The sequence below is a fragment of the Sminthopsis crassicaudata genome, chromosome 5 (assembly GCF_048593235.1).
Source record: "Sminthopsis crassicaudata isolate SCR6 chromosome 5, ASM4859323v1, whole genome shotgun sequence".
In the NCBI taxonomy this organism is placed as follows: Eukaryota; Metazoa; Chordata; class Mammalia; order Dasyuromorphia; family Dasyuridae; genus Sminthopsis; species Sminthopsis crassicaudata.
Window position 1 is genome coordinate 114,179,350 of NC_133621.1, and position 25,755 is coordinate 114,205,104.

Consider the following 25,755-nt stretch of genomic DNA (forward strand, 5'->3'; position numbering starts at 1 on the left):
ATCCTCTTGTTTTTTATACTTTTAATAAAATTTTAATAAGATTTATACTTTTAATTGATTTTTGATTTTTTTGGTGAATCATATTTTCCAATTATGTTATTCTAATTACTGTGTGTATATATGTATACATAATATATATATATATATATATTTTTTTACTCTGCTTACTATTTACTCTGTTTCAGTTCTTAGAGATCTGCCCATAGTTCTCTATATTTATCACAAACACCATTTCTTACAGCACAGTAATATTCATTGCAATCATATCACATTTTGTTTAATAATTTGTATTATGTAATTGGGAAAATATGTGAGGAAGAATTGCACATGTTTAACATATTAGATTAACTGTCATCTAGGGGAGGGAATGGGGGAAAGAGAGAAAAAATTTAGAACATAAGATTTTGTTGAATGTTGAAAATTATTCATGTATATATTGTGAAAATAAAAGCTTTAATTAAAAAACGACCACAACCACCACCACAACAAAAAACAATTTATATCATGTGCCATAATTTGTTTACACCCCCACACACACACAATTGATCAGAATCTACTTTATTCTAATTCTTTGCTATTACAAAAAGTATGGCTAAATAGTTTTGTCTCCTAAGTTTTTCTTAAAGGGATTTTCCTTGAGGCTCTAGGATGCAAGTATCCTGAGTCAGAGAATGAGGAGAATCTAGTTTCCTTTTTTGAGGTCAGGCTTCCTCTGGGATTTAACCTGGTCTTTATAACCCAGGCCTGGAAACTTTTGATAGGAAGAGGATACCATCATCACCACTTCCTTCCCTCTCCCTCCTAGCCACAAATTTTATATCAGGCTTGGAAGAGATTTCAGAATTCATCTAGTTCAACTGTACAAGGACAGACGTCCTCTGTGCAACACTTCCAACAAGTCACCATCCAGCGTTTGCAGAAGGTCTCAAATTAAGAGGAACACTCTTTTCCTACCCACCCTCCCACAAAAATGTACCTTGTAAAGCAGTTCATTCTTCTTTTACAGAGTTCTCATTGTTAGGACTGTAATATAGTTCTTTTTTTTAAATAACAGCTTTTTATTTTCAGAATATATGCAAAGATAGTTTTCAATATTCACTCTTGCAAAACCTTGTGTTCCACATTTTCCTCCCTCCCTTCCCCCCACTCCCTCCCCTAGACAGCAAGTTATCCAATATATATTAAATATGGGTAATTCTTCCATATAATATTTCTACAATTATGCTGTGACAAGAAAAATAAGGATCAAAAAGGAAAAAAAATGAGAAAGAAAACAAAAAGCAAGAAAACAACAACAAAAAAGATGAAAATACTATATTGTGATCTATATTCAGTCCTCACAGCCCACAAATCCACTGGAATTGGCCTGAATTCACTATCAAAAAGTGCAAGCCCATCAGAATTGGTATAATCTTGTTGCTCTGTATAATGTTCTCCTGGTCCTGCTCATTTCACTCAGCATCAGTTCCTGTAAGTCTCTCCAGGCCCTCTCTGTATTCATCCTGCTGGTCATTTCTTACAAAACAGTAATAAAACAAAAAGAAAAAAAAAAAAAAAAAAAAAAAATAATTATATTTTCAATCTACCTGAGACTCCATAGTTCTTTCTCTGGATGCGAATAGTATTTTCTCTCATGAGTCTTTTGGAATTGTCTTGATCATTGCATTGCTGAGAAGAACTAAGGTCTATCATAATGTTTCATAACACAATGTTGCTGTTACTGTATACAATGTTCCACTGGTTCTTTGAGAAGTTGTTCTTCCAGGAGATCATTGTACACAGCAACAACAATATTATATGATGTTCAATTCTGACGAACTTAACTCTTTTCAATAATGAGATGATTCAGACCAGTTCCAATGATCTTGTGATGAAAAGAGCCATCTGCACCCAGAGAGAAGACAGGGAAACTAAATGGGGATCACAATATAACATTCTTACTTTTTTTGCGGTTGTTCTCTTGCATTTTGTTTTCTTTCCTTTTTAATCTGATTTTTCTTGTGCAGCAAGAGAATTGCATAAATGTGTTATACATATTGGATTTAACATATATTTTAACATGTGTAACATATATTGGATTGTTTGCCATCTAGGGGAGGGGATGAGGAGAAAATCTGAAACACAAGGCTATGCAAGGATCAATGTTGTCAAATTATCCATGCATATGTTTTAAAAATAAAAAGCTTTTAAAAATAGTTTAAATTTTAAAAAATAATAATAATAATTTTAAAAAGACAAGTGGTTCTTAACCATATCTGTGTCATGGACCCAGGTGTGCTTATTAATCAATCTAAAGACAGACTCAGTGTTTTCTGTGTGGCAGGCACTATGCTAAGTAATGAGGACTATTTTGGTCCCTAGCAAAATTTAGTACCAAGCTTCTGGAAGGTCATAAGCTGAAGGGACAGCAACCAATATATACAAACTAGCTGTATAGAGGATAAATATAGAGGATAAATAGGAAATAATTAAGAGAAGAATGGCACTAGAAGAATAAGGAGGAAAGAGTTCCTTTAGAAGATGGGATTTTAGCTGGGTCTTTCCCCCCCCCCCCCTTTTTATTGCTTTCCTTTTTTTCGGTTATACATGTACATTAATTTTTAATACACATTTCTTTTTTATTATTATTAAAGCTTTTTATTTTCAAAACATATGCACAGATAATTTTTCAATATTGACCCTTGCACAGCCTTTTGTTCCAAATTTTCCCCTCCTTCCCTCCACCCCTTCCCCTAATGGCAAGTAATCCAATATATGTTATATATGTTAAAATATATGTTAAATCCAACATATGTAAACATACTTCTACAATTATCTTGCTGCACAAGAAAGATCAGATAAATAAGGAAAGAAATTAAATAAGAAAACAAAATACAAACAACAAAAAGAATGAGAATGTTATGTTGTGATCCACACTCAGTTCCTGAAGTTCTCTCTCTGGCTGTAGATGGCTCTTTTCATCGTGAGATCATTGGAACTGGCCTCAATAATATCATTGTGGAAGAGCCACATTCATCAGAATTGCTCATCATATAGTATTGTTGTTGAAGTATATAACGATCTCCTGGTCCTGCTCATTTCACTCAGCATCAGTTCATGTCAGTCTCTCCAGGCCTTTATGAAATCATCCTGCTGGTCATTTCTTACAGAACAATAATATTCCATAATATTCATATACCACAATTTATTCAGCCATTCTCCAACTGATGAACATCCATGTAGTTTCCAATTTCTGGCCACCACAAAGAGGGCTGCCACAAACATTTTTGCACATACAGATCTCTTTCCCTTCTTTAAGATCTCTTTGGCATATAAGCCCAGTAGTAACACTGCTGGGTTAAGGGATATGCACAGTTCGATAACTTTTTGAGCAAAAGCTGGATCTGTTCATAGTTCCACCAACAATATATTAGTGTCCCAGTTTTCCCATATCCCCTCCAACATTCGTTATCTTTTCCTGCCATCTTAGCCAATCTGAGAGGTTAATACACATTTCTTTATGAATATGTTGAGAGAGAAAAATCAGGACAAAATGAAAAAAACTATGAGAGAAAAAACATAGGAAAAAGAAAAATAAATGAACATAACGTTTTGATTTATATTCAGTCTCCATAACTGGGTGGTAAAGGAAGCCAGCGAAGCCAGTAAGTGGAGATGAGGAGGGAGAGTGTAATTGTACACATGACATACTTTTTAATTTAAACTGAATTATTAACATTTTCTCCTTCACTTTTTTTTTTTTTTTTGAGGCAATTGGGTTAAGTGACTTGCCTAGGCTCTGTTAAATGTCTGAGGTCTCCTTTACTTTAAGTTATCTAGAGTTAACTGGTCGTAGTCTGACCCAGGCAGAGTATAGCAGGATTATCACCTCCCATATTCTAGACATTTCACCTTTTTTAATATAGCCAAAGATAGCTTAGACTTCACTAAATCAAAATCCTCATTTTGTAGATTTTGACTATTGTCTATTTCCAGATGACATCGGTACATTCCTGAACCGACCCCTTTGGCAGTCTGATGAAGACTATGGACCCTTCCTCAAAATACTGTTTTATTTTAAAATGTGTCATTAAAGGAAATGCTAAGTTTGAGTAGAGATGACTAAAAATAATAATATAAATTTTTTCCCCATCCAGGATTACAGACTTCTGAAATCTCTCCATGGTGAATGGTGGCATGGACCCCAGATTTAAAACTCCTGTTTAAGAAATAGGAACATCTTTTCTTCCTCTGTTTTACTATAGGAACCTCTGAAGCTGGAATGGCCCCACTGGAAGCCCAGATGATGATCAGGAGAGAAGGGATGTAAAGCTACTCAGCACTGCCAGCTAGCAGGAGTCCATTGGCCTTCTGGGCACAGAGTTCTTACTTGCCTTGCAGTCTCATTTTCTATCTCTCCCCAACTTTCACAACAACTCTCTCTTTCTCTGCTTTTTTTTCTGTCTGTCTCTGTCTCTCTTTGGCTGTCTTTATCTGTCTGTCTCTCTTTCCCCTCTCTCTTCTCCTCTCTTTTAGCCTCACCATGACATAGCCCCTTCCTCATCCCAGCTTTGGCCAACTTCTCCCTAAATTCCCTGAGTTTAGCCTAGAACTCAGAACTTAGTAGCTGGGGAGCCATTGTTAGGAGCAGCAGGGAAAGAGGAGGCAATGGCCACTGGGGGCCCATTACTCCTGCCATATTTTGGCTATGGAAGAGTCCAGGGGGACATTTTAGGGGGAAAGAGGAGCTGATTCCAATATCAGATTCTAGGGAGACCAAGAGTAGCAGTTTTGGGGGGCAAGAAGGAGAGAAAAAAACAAGAGACTGTGGTTTTTTGATAGGATATCAGGAGATGGAAGAAGGGTAAAAAGTAAGGCCACATTATCCTAGGGATGGAGAACAGGGCCCATGGAGTGAAGGGAGAGAAGCTGACAGAATGCTGTAAACATGTGCTTGCTCATGGCTCCAATGCCATAAAGTCCCCTCTTATTCTTAGTTATTTATTTGTCCCATAAGATTCTTGAGTTACTATTCCAGCTTGTACTAATGAGTCAGGTCACCAAAGTGGTGATACCAAGGGTCACGTGAGTCTGACCCTTGGATTCTAAGGTTAATCCTGAAGAAGAAGAAGGTTGTTTGCCTAATGCTACAGTTCACAAACCCCCACAAGCTTCTATGGGGTATTTATACCTTTAGCATACTAAGAGCAGTTAATAAGTCCCAGCTAAAATCCCACCTCCTAGAGGAAGCTTTCCCCAACCGCTCTTAATTCCAGTGCCTTCTCTTTCTTATTTACTATTTATCCTGTATATGGTTTGATATATATGTATGCATGTATATATTTTATGCAACATGTAAACAAATAGATAATATATTATTATATCAATAAAGTATATACCATAATTTTATATTATATGATATCATATCTTATATTTTTATATATCTTATATAATATATATTTGTATGCTGCAAACATAGATTGCAAGCTCCTCGAGGGCAAGGGCTGCCTTTTGCTTCTTTTTGTACCCTCAATACTTAGCACAGTGTCTGGCACATAGTAGATGCTTAATAATTATTTATTGATTATTGATTAATTCTTCTCCTAGTCTGTAACATCCATTTCTAGCAATACATGCAGATTATAAGGGAAAGAAGCTCAAACTTGCTGAACTTTCATGGCAAAGAAGTAACTTGCAACTGGGCTTGGTGGCTGGAAGTTCTTTTCATTCCTTGGGGAGAATTCATGAAGTTCCCTATGGGCATTTAGGTTTTCCCTTCCCAACTTTTCTGCTGGGCTTTTTGTGTAGCTAATCTGCTTTCCTTATCTGGCTCTGGCTGTCCTCTCCTTCTAGGCAAGTTACTAGAATGCAAATATCACAGGAAGTCCAAATTACTCAAGGTTCCCAAGGGCCCCCTCGGGCTGGGGTGGGGGTACAGGCATTGGGAGGGGATTAGAGGGGGAGGAGGGAGAAGAGAAAGGAGGTTGAGACCGAAGCTCAGAGTCTGCTTTCCTCCTCCCCTATCCCATCACGTGTCAGGGGTCTCCTGGTTTGAAGACTGACGGAATTCTATCTCTCAGATAGACCTCAAAGAATCAGACCAAGTCCCTGAGCCAATCTGAACAGATTTCCTGGGGAACCTCGGGAAGTGTCCAGTGCCTGCTCACACCTAATAAACAAAAGGGATACATGCTCACTTGAGAAACATATCAGGTCTAAGGTTATTTTTTAAAATTGATTTTCCAGGGATATCAGCAGGGTGGGGACTGTTCTTTTTCCGGTTGAGATTCTAGAAGTTGGAGACAGGGGAGTTCTGAAAAGGAGCTGCTAGCTGGCCAGAGATGAGGGATTTAGGTCATAGCTTTAGAACTGGAAGGGATCTCAGAGGCTTTCTTGCCCAGCCTCAAATTTTACATAAGAACAGACTGAGGCTCGGGGGCACAGAGGTAGCCCCTGTCAGGGGCAGCCTTTGAATCCCTGTCCTTGTCTTTTAGGGCCACCTTGTACTTTTCCACTGTCCTAAGGCTCTCAGCTGGACAAGAGGAGGAGGGACACCAGGCTGTCAGAACAAAGGCTAGAGAGGCAGCCTTAAAGTTTCTTTCCCCACCCACCCCCTGTCCGGCCCCAGCCTCCCCACCACCCACCCCCCTGGCTCTCTCCCTTGATCTTCTAGCTGGGAGAAGCCCGAGAGAGGAGCATGGCCCTTCCGGGAGGCCCCTGGGGGTTGTTCCCAGCAGCCCTTCTCCTATTCCTCTTGGCCCTGGCACTGCCCAAGCAGGAGCCCGCGCTGACCATTGCAGAAGAGAATGGTAAGACTCAGCTGGGCTTCCAGGCTGGAGGCGGGGGTGCCGGGACCCCTTCGGTTCCAGATCGGGGCTGGGACTTATCACACTGGCTTCTGCCTGGTCCTGGACTCTGCTCTGGGTCTATTGCTCCCACAGTCCTTGTCCCAACCTCTCTGGGGGGACTAGGGATGGGGGGCATTCAGAGCAGGGAAGGGACGGAGTCTGGGAGAGGGTGGGGAAGAGAAAGGGGGCATCCAGTCAGGTTCTGATAGGAAGTCAGAGAACAGCAGGGAGGAGAAAACTGCCTCGGAATCTGCCAGGGATCTGAAATTAATTATTCCAAGTCTGGGGAGAGAGGGGGCGGGAAAGGGAGGAAGAAGCAGTAATAGGAGTAATCTAATGCCTTTGTGTTCTGGGTGCCTGCTCCTTCCCTGGTGCGTGTGGGAAGGGGAGGGGGGCTAAGAATGTGAGAGAAGGGGGAGGGGAAGGAAGAGAGACAGACAGAGACACAGATGGAGAGAGATAGAGACAGAGAGACTCAGACAGAGAAGGAGAGACAGATGGAGATTTGATGAGGACTGGGAGAAATGAAGAATTAAAGAGGGGAGAAGAGATCAAGGCACTTTGGGAGAGGCTTCATCTCTGCAGGATTCCCTCAAGTCAGCGGTATTCCAGTTTCACTCAGTCGTTTGCCAGTGTGACCTCCCAGACTCCCCTGATACCCCCCAAATGTTTTGTTTCTCTATGACTCTGAGCCAAAGAGCTCCACGGGCTGGGGGAGGGGGTGCCTCAGAAGGAGGGGTTGAAGGTGGATCCTGAGGGAGCAGGAACACCTAGCTGGGAGTACAGTTTCGTCATTGAGGTTAACAAAGGCTCTGGGAGAAGAGTTGAGAACGGGCAATGGCACCCAACACCAAGAGGGCATGTTACACTTTTCCATCAAACTGGTCTTCTAGCTGTCTCTCATCTCTGGCCACATTTTCCCCTGTGGAACGAATTCCCTCCTCTTAGAATTACCTCTTAGAATCTTCTAGCTTCTTATTAGTTGTTTTTTTTTTGTTTTTTTTTTTTTTTAATTAAAGTCTTTATTTTCAAAACATATGCATGGATAACTTTCAACATTCATCCTTGCAAACCCTTATGTTCCAATTTTTTCCCTCCCTTCTTCCCCTCCCCTCCCCTAGATGGCAAGTAATCCAATATATGTTAATGATGTGCAATTCTTCTATACATATCTTCTAGTTGCTTTTGACATGGCATTGACATGAAGCCTTTCCTGATCCCCACTTACCAGGGCTTCCCCATAATTTACCTTGTATTTATTTTATTTTGACCTATTGCCCCCAAAGAATATATGCTTCTCGAGGAAAAGCATGATTTCATCCCCCACCCTGTATCCTCAGGGCACATAGTAGGTATTTAATAAATGATTGTTGATTAATTGATTTATTATCATATTCATCAACTGGACCCCTAAGAGAAGGAGCCTGAGCATGAGGGAAAGAGGATGCACATGAGAGAAGGAGCCTGAGCATGAGGGAAAGAGGATGCACATGAGAGAAGGAGCCTGAGCATGAGGGAAAGGGGATGCAGATGAGAAACTTAGAGCCTAGCCTCCCTTGGGGGTAATTCTCTCCCTATTCTGGATAAGTGAGAGGCTTTGAATGTCACTTCCTAGCTGAGGAATGCCAGGGGAGTCAAATACTCAAATACAAAGATTCCTACTATCCTCCAGCCCTGTCCCTGGGCTAGACTTTCTAGGACTTTTCCACATCGGGGGCACAGAGGCAAAAGGGTATTTGGCTGAGGTTGAGCAGCTTGGCACAAGTGGTCACCCCATGGGCTGCTGGGAACAAGCTATCATTTCCTTTCTTCCTGGAAAGTTAGGAGTCATTGGCTAGGTTCTGTTGTCCCTTGTTTGCTAGACCCCCGAGGCCAGAACAATCACCCATGGTCTTTGGGTCTCAGGCAGAGGTGTCCAAGTTGTAGCTGTTGTATCCTTGCCTCCACACCCAAGAAGCTGGCCTCCCAATTCCTGGATATTCTTCTTCCCTCTCCACTTCTAACAACTCAGGAGCTGGGAGATGGGGAAGATTTGCCCAAAATTATTTGGCTAGTTGAAGACTGAGGATTCAACTCTAAACCGACGGACTCCAGATCCATGCAGTTCTCTCTGGGAAATATCCTCACCAGCCTGCTGGCAGTGAGGGGACCCAAAGGAAGGGGAATAATTACCCTTTCCTACTCTGACTTCGGGGTGAGAATGCAGAATTGAGTGTCCCTGGGGGGTTCTCTCTTGAGCTCCCTTGTCCCTATTCATCCTGCTCCCATAGACATGGCAACCCTGGACCCAGGCCAACCAGCCCGGCTCGACGACATCAGTCACTACCAGCAGCAGGCAGCTGGTCACGCGCCCACCCTCTGTGAGCCTTTGGAGGAACAGCTACAAAAGGTGAAGGAGCAGCTACAGGAGCTGGGAGTCCTGGTGGCAGAACTCAGGGAACAGGTAGGAATGGGGCAGTGAGAGCAAGAAGAAGGGAGGTGGGCACAAGGACAATGAGTGTATCTTTGGAGATGGAAGGGATCTTGGAGGTCATGTCATATCAGCCCCCTCTTTTTACAGAAAAGGAAACTGAGTCCCAGAGAGGATAAAGAAGTTCTTGCCCAGGTTACACAGGGAATAAGCAGCAAACTGGAATTCAAATCGAGGTCTTCTGAGCAAATCCAGTGTTCTTTCCTTGATTCAGTGACCTTAGGCTGGAAATTAGGTCTTTGGATTAAAAACAACCTACTTCTCCCCCATTGAAAAAGAAACACAAAATACTTGTTACAATATGCAGTTACACAAAACAAATTTTTGCATTGGTCTTGTCTAGAGGTGTGCCTCATTCTGTATTGAGCCCTTTTCAGGGGAAGGGTAGCCTGTTTCATCACCAGGGTCCTGGATTTGTGGTTGGTTATGGCCATCAGACAGCCCTTCCCAGCTCTAAATTCTATGACCGAAAGATTTACTACCTAGTTTTGCCCTAAAACAGCTTATGCTCTTTCTTCTCATTGTGGTATAACAGTGGCTCCATGGTGGTGAGGAGGGAGAAGGGGGAGTAGACATGGTCTAGATGAGAATGTGCATTACTGCCTATCTTACAGAACATGGACCTGCAGACCAGGGTAAAGCATCTAGAGTCCTGTGAATGCCGCAGACCCCCTTGCACCTGGCAGGGCCAGGAGTGGCCAGAGGGAGCCCACTGGGAGCCAGATGGCTGCACCTCCTGCGTCTGCCTGCAGGGGAGGGCTCGGTGTTCTGCCATCAGGGATGTGACCCACTGTCTTGGTGAGTTCTACAGCCATCTGGAGGAATGGGGCTGGGGTCTGCGGGATTGGGGGTCACCCACGGTGACCGTTCTGTGTTTGGGGTCAGGATGCAGCCATGGAGGCCAAGCTTATGGCAGTGGGGAGACCTTCTCCCCAGATGCTTGCACCACCTGTCATTGTCTGGTAAGCCTTGCAGCTTTCTGTTACCTTTCCTTTATACACACACACACCTGTCCATCTTCATCATCTTTCTCACACCTGTACTGCCTTCTTCCTCCCTTCTCAGGGACTCTCCTTGATCCAAGGTGGGGGGAGCCAAAATGCCAGAGGTTGAGACTAGTGTGGATGAGCCAGAGCCTTCCCTCTGCTCTTGGGACCATCAGACTAGAACAGAACTGGTCCCTCTTCCTCTGGTTCCCATTCCCACCAGCCCAGGGATGTGGGGAGGGGGCATTGCTTCAAGCTGCCTTTGGGTCTGAAGGCCCAGTGGCCCAGTGTCTATTTCCTCCCCCTCACAGGAAGGAAAGGTGACATGTAGCCAGTCACTGTGTTCATGGCAGCCCTGCCCAGACCCTAGGACATGCTGCCCGCGCTGTGAGCCAGGTTAGTCACTTGCCTCATCCCTCTTCTCCAAGTTCTAGACCTAGTTCTGGTAACTCACCCAGGACACCCAGGGCATTCAACCAAGGCACCTTGTCCCCCTACCTTTTCAAAAACAGTAATTTATATAATATGTTATGAGGGCAGCTAGGTGGCACCAGCCCTGAATTCAGGAGGACCCGAGTTCAAATCTGATCTCAGACACTTAACACTTCCTAGCTGTGTGAGCCTGGGCAAGTCACTTAACCCCAACCTCAGGGGGGAAAAAGTATATAATATGTTATAATAGAGTAATACAGTTACAGTTTTGACAATCACTAACACGAACATCTCAATATAGAAAAAACAAGAATGGATTCTATAGGGAGCCAGAACCTTTCCGTTACATGAAATTTATTTTTTTAAAGCATATCTTACCATCTTCCCATGGCCTGAGGTCTTAGTGACCGGGGCTGTTTTTAGACAGGTTGAGTTGCAGACGCTCTTGCAGGCAGCTCTCCAGCCCAGCCCCGAAGCTGAGGACAGTGGGAGGGTGGGAGAGAAAGGTACATTTGAATGGAGAGATCCAAGCCACAGCAGTGGATGAGATAGATGGCCAAGGAAGAGAATGAAAGAATGAACAAATGAATGGATGTCTAGCATCTTGTAGGCACTTCCTATTTGTGAGGAGAGAGACAAACACGTTAATGTGCATGGAAACAAGCCTCCATTCTCCTCCCATTCTCTCTATCTTTGGCCCAAGAGCCCCAAGGCCGCGTCATCTGTCCCGGAGACAGAAAAGATGGAGAAACATGGCATCCAGAGCCCTGTATCAGCTGCACATGTCAGGTAAAAGCTCCCAGCCCAAGGGAATGAGGGTCTGCAGGGGAGGGTCCTTGGCTTTCTGGATGTTGATGGGAGAAAGAGGGCTGTTGAGGAGACAGAGAGTAGCATTTCTCTCCCACAGGATGGGACTGTTCAGTGCATGGAGGCCTCATGTCCGGAGCTCCATTGCCTGGAGAGCTACACCCCGCCGGGGCAGTGTTGTCCAGTCTGTCGGCCAGGTGATCTTCTTGCCCCTCTCCCTCCCCGAGGGCTACCTGCTTCCAGAGAGGGGCATCCTTACTTATTAAAACTGGGATCCCACTGCCCCTTAAGTAGCCCAAAGCCCCCATCTTCCCCAAGTCAAGAGGCTCAGGCTTCCTGCATTTATTCTAATGCCTGATGGGGGGACCCTGCTTTTCCCACTCCTCCTCCAGTCCCCAAGGCCTGTCTCCCATTCATGGTGCTCCCCCCACCTCCCCATCCCATACACATGTCCTCCTGCCCAGAACCTCCCTTCCCACCAATATTTTCCCCATCATGTTTCACCCTGCTTTCCTCTCCCCCATTTCCTTTCCTTTCTTCCCTTGCTTGAAGTAGCCTCTTGAGAGGGAATCAGTTCCCCCTGTGAGCTGGCCTTCCCTTTTCCTCAGGCTGTGAGTATGAGGGTCAACATCATGAGGAAGGGGCAGTCTTCCCATCCAGCTCCAACCCTTGCCTTAACTGCACCTGTCTGGTGAGTGGGGGCTACCTCCCCCTGAGCCCCTCTCCCACCTCCAGCTCTGTTCCTGAGCAAGAGGTGGGAAGCTTGTGCTCTTTTATTTTCATTTTTGAGAGTTTACCCCAATTCCCTAGGGTCTTTGCTCTTGGCCCCATTCTTTCCCTCCACAAACCCTTGGATCTGGAGGCAGGAGGTTGACTCCGAGCCTCCAAGCTCCTCCCTGCTTTGGTCAGCTTCTGCCCCAGCCTACTCATTTTCTCCATCTGTAAAACCAGCGGGGTGGACTCAAAGCCTCTCAGATCTCTTCCAGCTCTGACTCTCTGGTCCTGGGATTCCATCCCCGTGTGTGTCTCGCTTCTTCATGTGTTATAGAGGAGCCTGGTTCGCTGTGTGCCCACACAATGCCCACCTAGCCCCTGTCCCAACCCGGTCTCAAGGCTTGGACACTGCTGCCCAAGCTGCCCAGGTGAGAGCCTCCGTCCTTCTTTAGCTAGACCTGGGCCCTCTCTGTGGATGGAGACCTCCTTCTTCCACATGGAGCCTCCAGCTGGTCTGTGTAGCAGTGGATAGGAGATATATCGTGGAGTCAAATCCAGCCTTAGACACTCAGTGGGATCCTGGACAAGTCATTTAACTGCTGTCTGCCTCACTTTCCTCATTTATTCAAAGAGCATGATGATAGCACCTACTCCCAGGGATGTTGTGACAATAAAACAACATTTATAAAGCACTTAGCACACCTGGCACATAGTAGTTGCTTTAGTAAATGTGTGTTTCCTTCCTACTATGTGTCAGATACTAGACACTGGACTAAGGAAATACTAAAATCAAAGAAAGCACAAAAGAATAATAGAATTGATGAGCTCATTTATAGAGAGCAGAAATCTTTTTTTAAGCCAATCTGCTTATCAACAGATTAGTATGGCCTGGGAGCACCCTGCCTCCCATCATTCTTGATTAGTTCAGCCCTGGCTGAGGATGGGCCTGCCCCTCGCTTTCACGGCTTCCTGTTTTGGCTTTTCAGATACCTTTTACTTTTATATCTGCATATGTACATATACAAAATTATTTATACATAAAATTTCTTTATCCATATGTCTATCTCTAATATCTATATCTTTTCAGGTACCTTTTATATATGCATGTGTATGTACATAATTATATATAAAATTTCTGTATCCATATATCTATCTCTATCTCTACTATGTGTATATGTACCTTTTCAGGTACCTTTTACTTTTACATATGCACCTGTACATATACATATAATTATTTATATTAAAAATTTCTATACCCATATTTCTATCTCTGTCTCTACTGTCTATATCTACATATACTTTTACAGGTACCATTTATTTTTATATATGCATATGTATCCATATATTTATAAAATTTCTATATCAACATATCCATCTCTATCTCTGCTATGTCTATATATACCTTTTCAGATATTTTTTACCTTTATATATACATATGTACACATATATAATTATTTATATGTAAAATTTCTATATCAATATACCTATCTACTATCTATATACTTTTCAGGTATCTTTTAATTTACATATGCATATGTACATATATAATTACTTATAAAATTTCTATATATCTATCTCTATGATGTCTATATGTATCTTTTTAGGTACCTTTTACTTTTATATGTGCATATGTACATATATACAGTTATTTATATATAAACTTCTATATCCACACATCTATCTCTGTCTCTTCTATCTCTCTCTATCTATGCTTTTTTAGGTATCTATAGACCATAGAATCCTAGATCTAGTGTGGAAGAGACCTGAGAATCCACTGAGCCTAATTCTGCCATTTTACAGATGAGGAAACTTGAGTGTCTAAGTGACTTAAGCATGGTCATACATAGTTTGAGGTGGGATTTAACCCAGATTTTCCTGATTCTCCTCCTTTTTCTTGTTGCTTGAGGAGGGTCTCTCATACATGTCCTGCTTTGTTGGATTGGGTTGGCTCATGCTATAGTAGATTTACTCTGGTCCTGAAGTCAGGATGACCCTAAGTTCAAATCCAGTCATAGCCGTTAACTAGCGGTGTGAGTCTGTTTCTGAGCCTCAGTGTGGGGATAATAGTAGCACCAACTCACAGGTTGTGAGAATGAAATGAGGTGCTATGTGTAAATTGCTTTGCAAACCTTGAAAAGCCTTTTAATGGACCCATTTCTCAAAGCTAGGATAAAAGAGAGGGAGCAGGGGAAGGATTTCCCGTCCATTCTCATGGGTTCAGTTGATGGCATCCACGCTGGGTGCAGCAGAGAGGAGATGCCACAAGGAGATCACCTCAAAAATGATGGAAAAGAGAGCCAGTGGCAGTTTTAAGGGGGGGCTGCCCTCACCCATGAGAAGACCCAAGGGTTCCATGATGGGCAAACCAACTTTGCTCAAAAAGCCCTTTCACTGCCTTCTCTATGTTAAACTCAGGCACGCTCACAAGTCTGGGTTATAATACAACTAATCAGTCATTTTCATTAGTATCTGACTCTCTGGAGTTTTCTTGGCAAAGATACTGGAGTGATTTGTCATTTCCTTCTCTAGGTCATTTTATAGATGGGGAAACAGAGGCAAATAGGGTTAAGGGACTTCCCAGGGTCATACAGCAAGCAAATATCTGAGACCAAATCTAAATTTGGGGAGATAAGTCTTCCTGATTCCAGGTCCAGCACTCTACCAATGCACCATTTAGCCACCCCTCCAGGTCACAATAAACATTAGCAATTATTATTATTGGCACTGGTTCTATCTGTAGGGAAAACTAAGTTTTTCACTTTTAGTTCTATTTCCATATTAGTCATATTGTGAAAGAAAAATCAGAACAAAAGGGGAAAACCATGAGAAAGAAAAAGCAAATAAAGAAAAAAGGTGAAAACAGTGTGCTTCTACTGCATTCAGTCTCCATAGTTCTCTTTCTCTGGATGAGGATGGCATTTTCCATCTCAAGTTTACTGGAATTGTCTTGGATCATTGTATATTGCAGGGAAGAGCTAAGTCTATCATAGCTGATCATCACAATCTTCCAGTTGTGTGATTTTATATATAAATCTCTCACTCACAAAGTATACAGTTAGACAATATCCACCCAAAATAAGCAAGTTTTTTCATTGTGGTGATGGGGTGTGTGTGTGTGTATGTGAGTGAGTGCAAGTGTGCAACATCTCATTGTCATGGTGATGTACACCTCCCTTCTCTGTGTATCCATGCAGTGTGTGTGCTCAACGGACAGGAGTTTGCTGAGGGGGTCCAGTGGGAACCCGAAGGGCAGCCCTGTACTACCTGCTCTTGCCTACAGGGTGTTCCTGTGTGCAAGCCTGTGCCCTGCATCTCACCTCCCTGCCAGCATCCCACTCAGTCCCCGGGTAAATTCCCTGCTCCCTGGATCCCTCCCTTTGCAGTGCGATAATAGCCTCGGTTCAAGCTGGGGCAGCTGATCCACTGCCCAAGCAACCCCTGGTGACCCAACTTCTCCAAGAGATGCCCCCCTTCTCCTGCCTTGGCTCTGGCCTTGCTCACCCACCAGCCCTTTCCAGGTGCCTGCTGCCCAGGGTGTGAGAGCTGTACCTACCAGGGACACATCTATGCCAATGGGCAGAACTTCACCGACCCCAGCCAGCCGTGTCACACCTGCCACTGCGAGGTACTTCCCACTAATGCTGCTGCCTCCTGAAATAGCCTTCTCATTTCTGTGTGAGACTAAAACATAACCACCGTATCAAGGGATTTCCCCCTGTTACCTTTTCTAAAAAGTGTCTTACTGTTGCTGAATTTTTCTTTATTTCGCCATCTTCAAATCAGACTTCAGACACTTACTAGCTGTGTGACCTGGGGCAAGTAATTTAGCTAATGCCTGCCTCAGTTTCCTCATCTGTAAAATAGGGATAATAATAATACCTCCCAATGTTGTCATGAAGATCAAATGAGACAATATTTAATCATTTAGCATACCTCCTGATATCTAGTAGATACTTAATAAATACTTGTTCCCTACTCTTTTCCCCAGTCCTCCTTTACAGCCCCCCCCAAATAGAACTATTTCTTTTAACAGTTTTTTTTTTAAAAGCCATCAGCAATGCTAGCAATGTATGCTTTTTTCTGCATCTTTAGTCTATTTCCTCTGTGATAAGAATACTTTCTTTGCTATTCAAAAAACAGTACCATTAAAAATATATTTGTAAGAATAGAACCTTTCCTCTTTCAATACTTACTACATTCTCCTTATTCCCAGGATGGGACAGTCCTGTGTTCTCCAATTGACTGCCCACCCACAGCCTGTGTCAGGCCCCAGAAAGGACCAGGCCAGTGCTGCCCTAGGTGTCCAGGTATGTACTTATATTTTTTTATTATAGCTTTTCATGCACAAGATATATGCAGGGTAATTTTTCAGCACTGACAATTGCAAAACCTTTTGTTCCAATTTTTCCCCTCCTTCCTCTCCCCCTTGGCAGGTTGACCAATACATATTACATATGTTAAAGTATAAATTAAATACAATATATGTATGCATGTCCTAACCGTTGTTTTGCCGTACAAAAAGAATCAGACTTTGAAATAGTGTACAATTAGCCTGTGAAGGAAATAAACAATGCGGGCAGATAAAAATAGAGGGATTGGGAATTCTATGTAGTGGTTCATAGTCATCTCCCAGAGTTCTTTCGCTGAGTGTAGCTGGTTCAGTTCATTACTGCTCTATTGGAAATGATTTGGTTCATCTCATTGTTGGAGAGGGCCACATTCCAGGTATGTACTTAGTGATGACCTACCTGGATCAGTCTTCCCCAACCCCTAAATTCCCCCTAAATTCAGGCTGGCCCAGCTGCCTTGCTTCCTCCCTCTTCCCCTATCCTCCCATCCCCAATAGTCTCTGAAAGCATCCTACTTATCCCTTTGTAAACCTTTTTCAGCTTCTGTGCTCTTGATAGCTCAGGGCTTTCCAAACCTTTCAGTCCTGTGAATTTCCCAGGTTTCAAAAGATAGAAGAGGGGGGTGGGGACAGCCCCCCTTTTTGTGTTTTCCCATATTCTCAGCATCTCACCATCCATTGCTGCCCCCATTTGTTCATCCATTCCTCCATTGTCAGTCTCCCACACCAATATTTTTATGTACACTAGGACTAAAAAATACCTTGGGATAAATAGGAATTTGCCTTCAGGGCACTGCCTTGGGGGAGGGAAACTCCTCCCTCAGTCTATGTTACATTGGGGTAAACCTACTTTCAGGGTGCCATCACTATTGTACCTCTCTCCTAGGTTTGATCTTTTCCTTCATTCCCAAGGAGCATAATAATTTCCCTTCTGCTACATTAAACTGTTGCTGCCCCCAGGAGGAAAAAAAGTCTTATTTTGGCTCTGATGGACACATCTCTAGGAACATGAACCTAACTCTTTTCCATGGTTATCACACCATATTATCCCTGTCCCAAACTGGTACAGTGAGTGCCCTTCACTAGGGAGGACCTAAACATCTTTGTTGGATTGGATTGGGCTTGATTGAGTTGGTAAATGGTAACATGGACATCCCAAATATGGAGCATCTTCCTCCTATATCTCAGTGTCTCAAAGCTCCTCCTGCTAGGTAGGCCCTTCCCTCTGTGATTACCTGTTTACTCTGTACATATATTGTCTCCTTCATCAGAATGTGAGCTCCTTGTTTTTTGCCTTTCTTTGTAGTCCTAGCACTTAACACATTGCCTGGAACATAGCAAATAAAAGCTTGATGATTGACCAATTGTTAAAAAAAAAAGTCATGTTTTCTCCTTGACTTTCTCAATATCTCCATTTCTGTCTCCCATATCCCCTCCCCACCCTTCACCTGGACCTGTGGGATAGACTGTGTATTGGAGAATCAGATATTTGTGGATGGTGAAAGTTTCTCTCATTCCCGGGATCCCTGCCAAGAATGCCAGTGCCAGGGAGGCTGGGTCCACTGCCAGCCTCGAGCTTGCCCAGGACCCCCCTGTGCCCATCCACTACCTGGCTCCTGCTGCAAAAGCAAATGCAATGGTGAGGTATGAGGGGGGTGGGTAGGATCAGAATCCTAGAAGGGGAGGAGAGGGATCTCTCAGGATCTGACAGGGTTCTTTGGTGCCTGCGTAGGTGGATGGGGAGGTTGGGGAGACATGGAGAGGTTTTCTGAAAATAATCAGGAGCTGTGGACAGAGCCGTGGAAGATTAGGGAGGGACAGGAATCCTACATTTAATTCTTTGATGCTCTCAGGTTGTGACTTTGGGGGGAAAGAGTATCCCAATGGAGTTGACTTCCCCCATCCTACAGATCGGTGTAGAATCTGCCACTGCATTGTAAGTTTGGGCCCTGGGGATTAGGGAAGGAATGGGGGTCTTGATTAGCACAAAGGCAAGGAAGTAGGAAAGAAGGCAGTTGGGGGAAGAGCTCAGGTAGCCCCCTCTCTATCTCCTGCTCTTTTGAATTGGCCCTACTTGAAGCTAAGAAGACTTAGAAGAAGGGAGGGTCTGATCCTAGAATCAGTTGGAAATGCTGTCCCAAGCTGAGGATGTCTATCTATCCATCTGTCATATCTCTCTTTTCACAGAATGGGAATGTGCAGTGCTTGACTCAACGGTGCCCCCCGCTGCCTTGCCCAGAGCCTTTTCTATCTCCTGGAGAATGCTGTCCACAATGCCCAGGTACAGAGCCAACTACCTCCACTACTCTTCCTCCTTTTGATTACCTTCCATCCTCTTCTTTTCTAGTCTAGTCTGTGAAGCAACAGGTCCAAAGAGATGAAGAGGCTTATTCCAGCTTATACCGTTAATAAGCAGCATCAGAATCTGAATTCAAGTCCTCTGGTTTCAAATATAGATAGATAAGTTTAGAGCTGGAAAGGCCTTTATGGATTATCTTGTTTAACCCCTTTAATTTATATCACAAAAAGGAACTAAGGGCCAGAGAAATAAAATCAAGTTGAATCAAAAAAATCAGGCACACTGATTAAAGTGATTTACTCAAGATCACATAGTTATCAGGGAGAGACCAGAAGTCAAACTGAAATTCCCTGGTGTCAAATCCAGCACTACGACTGCGAATGTCTCTGTGTCTCAGGTCTTCCTGTGCCATTTTTCATTCTCTTAGTGCCCCCAGCTGACTGCTTGGTTCCCGGGATGCCCTCTGCCCACCACCAGCAATACTTCTCCCCACCTGGGGATCCGTGTCACCGCTGCCTCTGCCTCAATGGCTCCATTTCTTGCCAGAGACTTCCCTGTCCTCAAACATTCTGCACCCACCCCCTGCAGGGGGACTGCTGCCCTTCCTGTGATGGTAATATCCTTCTGTGTGTGGGGAGGGGGGAGGAAGAAGGTCTGGGAGGAAGAGGGAGCTGGGAACTTATGGGGAACTATCTTCTTCCTGTCTCCCCAGGCTGCTTCTATAATGGAAAGGAGCTGTCCAATGGGCAACGCTTCATCTCCCAAACGTCCCCATGTCAAATATGCCTCTGCTGGGAGGGCAGTGTCACCTGTGAACCAAAATCCTGTGCCCCTACCCTGTGCCCCTTCCCTACGCAAGAGTCCTGCTGCCCAGTCTGTGATGGTGAGTGCCCCTGGAGGTGTCCAGTAGGGGGCTGGCTAAGGAATAGGCTGGGGGGGGTTGTTGGGAATTGGACCATCCTTACTTTTAAAAAAAATTATACTAGAGTATCAAGTGTCTTAATCATGGTATGTAAAGAAAGTCACATGAAGCTGAGAAATAGGTAGCTTGAGCCAGTTTCAGCTTTGTTAGTCAGCAAGCTTTTGTTAAGTGATTACTAAGTGCCAAGCACTGTGCTCAGAACTAGGGTCACAAGGAAAGGCAAAACCCTAGTCCTTGACCTTTAGAAATGTCCATGCTAATGGGGGGGGGGAGCAATATATCAACAAAATATACATATGAAAGAAAGAGAGTGACAGAGTGGCAGAGAAAGAGAATGAAAGAGGGATAGAAAGAAATGGAGAGGGTGTTTCCATGAAAGTAACAAAAAGGACAGTTATTACTTTTGTGACCTTGGAGACTTCTCTCAATTTCTCCCAATAGGAAATAAAGAGAGTTGGATTAAGTAAATTCTCAGTTCCAGCTCAATGTTGTAAAGATTTACTCAATGAAGTTATAATTGTAGTAGGATGTGAACTTCTGGAGAGCTGAATCCATTATATTTTGTCTTTAAATCTCCAGGACCTAATTAGCACAGTGTCTTGTCCAGGTATTTAACAATGCTTGTAAAAGCCTGCCCCCGGCCCCTGCTCAGGATTTAGAATGGGGAAGGCAAGGGGGAAGGGGTAGAAGTAGTGTTAATTTAGGTCAGGTATTGCACCTCTTGAATTCTCACCCTCCTATTCTTACTCTGGCTGCTCTGGCTGGGCAGTGAAGCCATGAGACTTCTCTGGAGGAGGGTACAGGGTACAGGGCAAGCCCAAGCTCTCTCTTCTCCATGTCTTCTTTCTCTTTGTCCTTTCACCATCCATTCTCCCTAGGTTGTGAGTACCTGGGGCAGCGGTACCTGAGCGGTCAGGAGTTCCCAGAGCCAGGAAATCCATGTAATTATTGTACCTGCATTGGGGGTTTTGTCTCCTGTGATTGTAGACCCTGTGACCAGCCAAGCTGCAGCCACCCACTCACCTTGCCTGGGCACTGTTGCCCCACCTGTGAGGGTAAACATTGTTGTTTGTTTGTTTCAGTCATGTATGATTCTTTGTGACACCATTTGGCAAAGATTATGGAATGGTTGCTATTTTCTTCTCCAGCTCATTTTACAAATGAGAAAACAGAGGCAGACAGGATTAGGGGTCTTAAGTGCTCAGGGTTACAACTAGTGAGTGTCTGAGGCCAGATTTGAACTCAGGCAGATGATTCTTAAGGACTCCAGAATCAGCACTCCATCCCCTTCACCACCTAGGTGCCTGGAGGGTAAACATGGGAACCAGCTTTTTTTTTAAATTTTTATTTACCAGGTATATGCATGGGTAATTTTACAATATTGACAATTGCCAAATCTTTTGTTCCAATTTTTCCTCTCCTTCCCCCCTCCACCAATGGCAGGTTGACCAATACATGTTAAATATGTTAGAGTATAAATTAAATACAATATATGGAACCCGCTTTTTAAGAGGCTCCATTATGTACTCCAATTTCATCTCTCCAGCTTACTCAGAATGAACTTTCTTTTGTCAGGACATTCCTTACCTACTCCTATATTTACCATATTTCTTTCAGAATTTAAATACTTATCTCCCTCCTGGTGAACAAGTTACACCAACAAATATTTATTAGGTGGTTCTTATGTGCTAGGCACTGTGCAAGTGCTAGGAAGGCAAATAAAGTCAAAGATAAATTAGACATGATAACAGATGGAAGGCACCAGCATTAAAGGGGACCAAGAAAGAGGTTTCTTGTGTTTGAGATTTTTTTTTATCCTCCCAGTTAGTCCTTGCAACATATGGAAATTCTTTTGTCAAAATGTTTTTCCCTTTTCTGTTTACTTTTCTAGGTAGGAATTATGTCTTCCAAATAGAATGTAATATCTTTAAGGGGAGAGACTGTTCCATTTTTGTCTATATTCCCATCACTTAATTTATTGTTATTGAGTCATTTTTCAGTTATGTCCAACTCTTTGTGACCTACATTTGGGATTTTCTTGGCAGATACTAGAATAGTTTGCCATTTCCTTTTCCATCTCATTTTACAGATAAGGAAATGGCAAACAGGGTTAAGTGACTTATCCAGGGTCTGACAGCTAGTGTCTGAGGCCAGATTTGAAGTCAGGATTTGAATTTCTTAATTTCTAGACCAGTACTTTAATTATTTTGTCACCTAGCAGCACTCACTATTTAATAGGTGCTTCATAAATATTTGTCATATTGAATTGAATGACTGAAGAATGGGAGTGCGGAGTGCATCAGTCTTCTATTATTATTTCCCTATCATTCTGTAATTCTATTTCCACTGACTTCAGCTTCCTATAGTTCCCCCTGGAGAAAGTCATTCATTTCTCTTGCCTACGTGATTCTTCCTTCCATCCTTTAAGACTCACAAGTTTCACCCTTTCCAGTAAGTCTTCTCTCATTATTTCAAACCACACTGATCTCTCCCTTTCCATCTATAAAGGAATATTCATGAATATTTTGACACCTTCAACTAGATGGTAAATTTGCTCCATGCAAGATCCCTACCTTAAATTTCTGTTGACATGAGAACATAGTGGAACTACACGAATACCAGTTGATTTGTTGTTTTTGGTTCTTCTCTCACTCCTTCTCGGTCCTAATCCTCTAGGTTGCTTCTATAATGGGATCACCACTGACCAAGGAGAAACCTTTCCTGACCCCCTTGACTCTGCTTGCTCTTACTGTACCTGCCAAGTAAGTACCATCAGGATTAAGAAGATACTCTTTCCTTGGCCCAAGAAGAAATTAAAGCAATAATTAGGAATTATTTTGCCCAATTGAATGCTAACAAATCTAGCAATCTAACTAAAATGAATGAAATGTTTACAAAAATATAAATTGCCCAGATAAACAAAAGGAGGAATAAATTATTTAAGCAGTCCCATGTTAGAAAAAAGAATTAAACAAACCATCAATGAAATCCCTAAGAAAAAAATCTCCAGGACCAGATGAATTTACAGGTGAATTCTGCCAAACATTTAAAAAATAATTAATTCTAATACTATGTGAATTATTTGAAAAAATAGGTAAAGAAGGGTCTTGCTAAATTCTTTCTATGACACCAATATGATACTAATACCTAAAACAGGAAGAGCCAAAACAGAGAAAGAAAATTACAGAGTAATCTCCCTACTGAATATTGATGCAAAAACTGTAAATAAAATATTAACAAAGAGATTATAATAATTTATCAAGAAGATAATACCTTATGACCAAGTGGGGTTTATACTAGAAATTTATCCTGGTTCAATATCAGGAAAACTACTGCCAAAATTGACTATATCAATAACAAAACTAACAGAAATCATTTGATAATCTCAATAGATGCAAAAAAGCTTTTAACAAAATACAGCAGCCATTCCTATTTAAAACACTAGAGAGCATAGGAATAAAGGGAGTTTTTCTTAAAATGGTAAGCAGCATCTATCTAAAATCATCTGCAACCATTATTTGTAATGGGGAGAAGTTAGAACCATTCCCAATAAGATCAGGGGTGAAACAAGGATGCCCATTATCACCACTATTACTCAATATTGTACTAGAAATGTTGGCTTTAGCAATAAGAAATGAAAAAAGAAATTAAAGGAATTAGAATAAGCAATGAAGAGATAAAACTATCAATCTTTGTAGATGATATAATGGTATACTTGAAGAATCTGAGAACCAACTAAAAAAACTACTAGAAACAATAACTAGCAAAGTTGCAGGATATAAAATAAACCTATATAAATCATCAGCATTTCTATGTGTTACTAATGAAGCCCAGTAGCAAGAAATAGAAAGAGAAATTCCTTTTAAAATAACTGTAGACAAAATATAGTATTTGTGTGTCTTCCTGCTAAGACAAACCCAGAAACTATGTGAACACAAATTACAAAATACTTTTCACGCAAATAAAGCCAGGTCTAAATAACTGGAAAAATATCAATTGCTCATGAGTAGGCCAAGCTATTATAACAAAAATGATAATTCTACCTGACTTGGTCTACTTGTTCAGTGCCACCAATCAAACTGCCAAAAATTATTTTATAGAGCTTAAAAAAAAACAACAAAATTCATTTGGAAGAACAAAAGCTCAATAATATCAAGGGAATTAATGAAAAAAAAATATATAAAGGATGGTAATCTAGCAGTATCAGACCTAAATCTCTATTATAAAGCAGCAATCATTAAAAACATATGGTACTGGCTAGGAGAATTTTCTGAATAGTAGTGGGATCTCATAGCTTGAAAATCTCAGAGGGGAAGTGCTGCCTGAGGATAGTCAGTAAGAAAGAGGCAGAATTTATATACTGTCTCACTCATTGGATAGGATACTCCAAAAGTTTTAGAATCCCTTTGTTGTTGTTCAGTTATTTCAATTATGTCCAATTTTTCACGACTCCATTTGGGATTTTCTTTGCAAAGATACTGGAGTGGTTTGCCATTTACTTCTCCAGATCATTTTATAGATAATGAAACTGATATAAACAGGGTTAATTGATTGCCCAGAGTCACACAATTAATTAGTGCCTGAGGCTGGATTTGAACTCAGGAAGATGAGTTTTTCTGATTCTAACACTGTGCTACCTAACTACATATAATGATCCCTAGCACTTTGCCTAGTGCCTAGTTTACAATAAGCATCTAATAAATGCTTGTTTACTGACTAATTGATTAGAACTTAGGTCTATTGACTGAAGAGAGGAGGAACAGAAAGTTTCAGATAAAAATATGGGGCTTGCATAAAAATATAAAAGAAAAGGATTTCACTGAGGTGGGAACTTGAGAAGATAGTGAGTGGGTGAGCTTGATGTTAAAAAAAAAAAACTGGGCTCTATTCTTTCTCCCCCAGGCAGGCTCTGTGCAGTGCCTAAAGAAGCCATGCCCACCAGCTCTCTGCTCTCACCCTACCCCAGGGCCCTGTTCCTGCCCCACCTGCCAAAGTGAGCTCCCTTCCTCCGCCCTCCAGCCACATACTCACTCCCTTTCCTGCTGGAGACAGAGGTAAGAGGGCAAGGTTAAAGGCTGGGCCAGCTTTCAACCTATCTTATTTCTGCCCCACAGGCTGCAGCTTTGAGGGGCATGAATACCAGGATGGAGAAGAGTTTGAAGGTCCAAAGGGCAGTTGTCAGCAGTGTTACTGTCAGGTACCCTGAGCTTTAAGCAGCCCCCAAATTGGTTTGGGGAGTGAGGAGCCAAGCTATAATTTAGGAATCCCAATATCTGGGACAAATTCAGTTGAGTGTAGAAGGGGTGGGATGGAGGGAGATAGCTCCCAAAAGATCTGTTATGGGAAAGCAGTCAATCTGCAAGAGAGAAAGTCCAACGGTGTCTGTAGCCATGGGAGAAGAGACCTCCCCTCTCCTTCCCCATTTTCTGATGCCCCATGATCCTACTTTCTCCTCTCCTCTCAGATTCCATCTTCTTTTCTAAACCTTCTGGGAGCATTGAAGTATGGGTATAATGGTCTTTGGACTACTGCAAGGAAAAACGTGGCCCCTCATCATGTCTGGTGTCTGGGAAAGCCTTGGCTGCCTCATCTTAATCATAGCTCTCATAAGGAACTGATGTGGCTCTGTTTGATGAGGCTGTCAGGAGGTCCCTCAACAACCACTATGCTCTCATTCTTCATGGAGGGGAGGGAGGGGGAGAAAGACCGATTTTTCATCCTCCATAGGCTGGGAATGTGTACTGTAAGAGCGTGCTATGCCCCTCACTATCCTGTGTCCTCCAAGTAACAGAGGCTGGGACTTGCTGCCCCCGATGTAGAGGTACCAATCCCCACCCAATGGGTTTTCTCTATCTCCCCACATCTCAGTTTCTCCTTGCTTCCTCCTCCTAAACCCCTTGATTTTCCAGTTGCCCAAACTCTCTTACAATTGGATTGATCTAAAATTGAT

General features: G+C 42.7%; 1 protein-coding gene across 2 annotated transcripts in view; it reads left to right on the plus strand.

The window, feature by feature from the left end:
- The first annotated feature begins 6,045 nt into the window (after window positions 1-6,045).
- The window catches only part of KCP (kielin cysteine rich BMP regulator), a 30,134-nt gene continuing 10,424 nt past the window's right edge, over window positions 6,046-25,755 (plus strand). For both annotated transcript variants that reach the window (XM_074267975.1, XM_074267976.1), the window contains exons 1-23: window positions 6,046-6,199; window positions 6,653-6,788; window positions 9,098-9,270; window positions 9,912-10,095; window positions 10,183-10,259; window positions 10,595-10,679; window positions 11,419-11,504; window positions 11,623-11,719; window positions 12,131-12,213; window positions 12,571-12,664; window positions 15,431-15,583; window positions 15,755-15,861; window positions 16,450-16,543; window positions 18,050-18,223; window positions 18,438-18,520; window positions 18,772-18,865; window positions 19,311-19,496; window positions 19,596-19,766; window positions 20,684-20,860; window positions 22,482-22,567; window positions 24,708-24,798; window positions 24,920-25,002; window positions 25,533-25,626. In XM_074267975.1, the coding sequence (XP_074124076.1) occupies window positions 6,677-6,788; window positions 9,098-9,270; window positions 9,912-10,095; window positions 10,183-10,259; window positions 10,595-10,679; window positions 11,419-11,504; window positions 11,623-11,719; window positions 12,131-12,213; window positions 12,571-12,664; window positions 15,431-15,583; window positions 15,755-15,861; window positions 16,450-16,543; window positions 18,050-18,223; window positions 18,438-18,520; window positions 18,772-18,865; window positions 19,311-19,496; window positions 19,596-19,766; window positions 20,684-20,860; window positions 22,482-22,567; window positions 24,708-24,798; window positions 24,920-25,002; window positions 25,533-25,626 (2,584 nt within the window). In that variant the 5' untranslated portion in view covers window positions 6,046-6,199; window positions 6,653-6,676. The remainder of the gene's footprint in view (window positions 6,200-6,652; window positions 6,789-9,097; window positions 9,271-9,911; window positions 10,096-10,182; window positions 10,260-10,594; window positions 10,680-11,418; window positions 11,505-11,622; window positions 11,720-12,130; window positions 12,214-12,570; window positions 12,665-15,430; window positions 15,584-15,754; window positions 15,862-16,449; window positions 16,544-18,049; window positions 18,224-18,437; window positions 18,521-18,771; window positions 18,866-19,310; window positions 19,497-19,595; window positions 19,767-20,683; window positions 20,861-22,481; window positions 22,568-24,707; window positions 24,799-24,919; window positions 25,003-25,532; window positions 25,627-25,755) is intronic.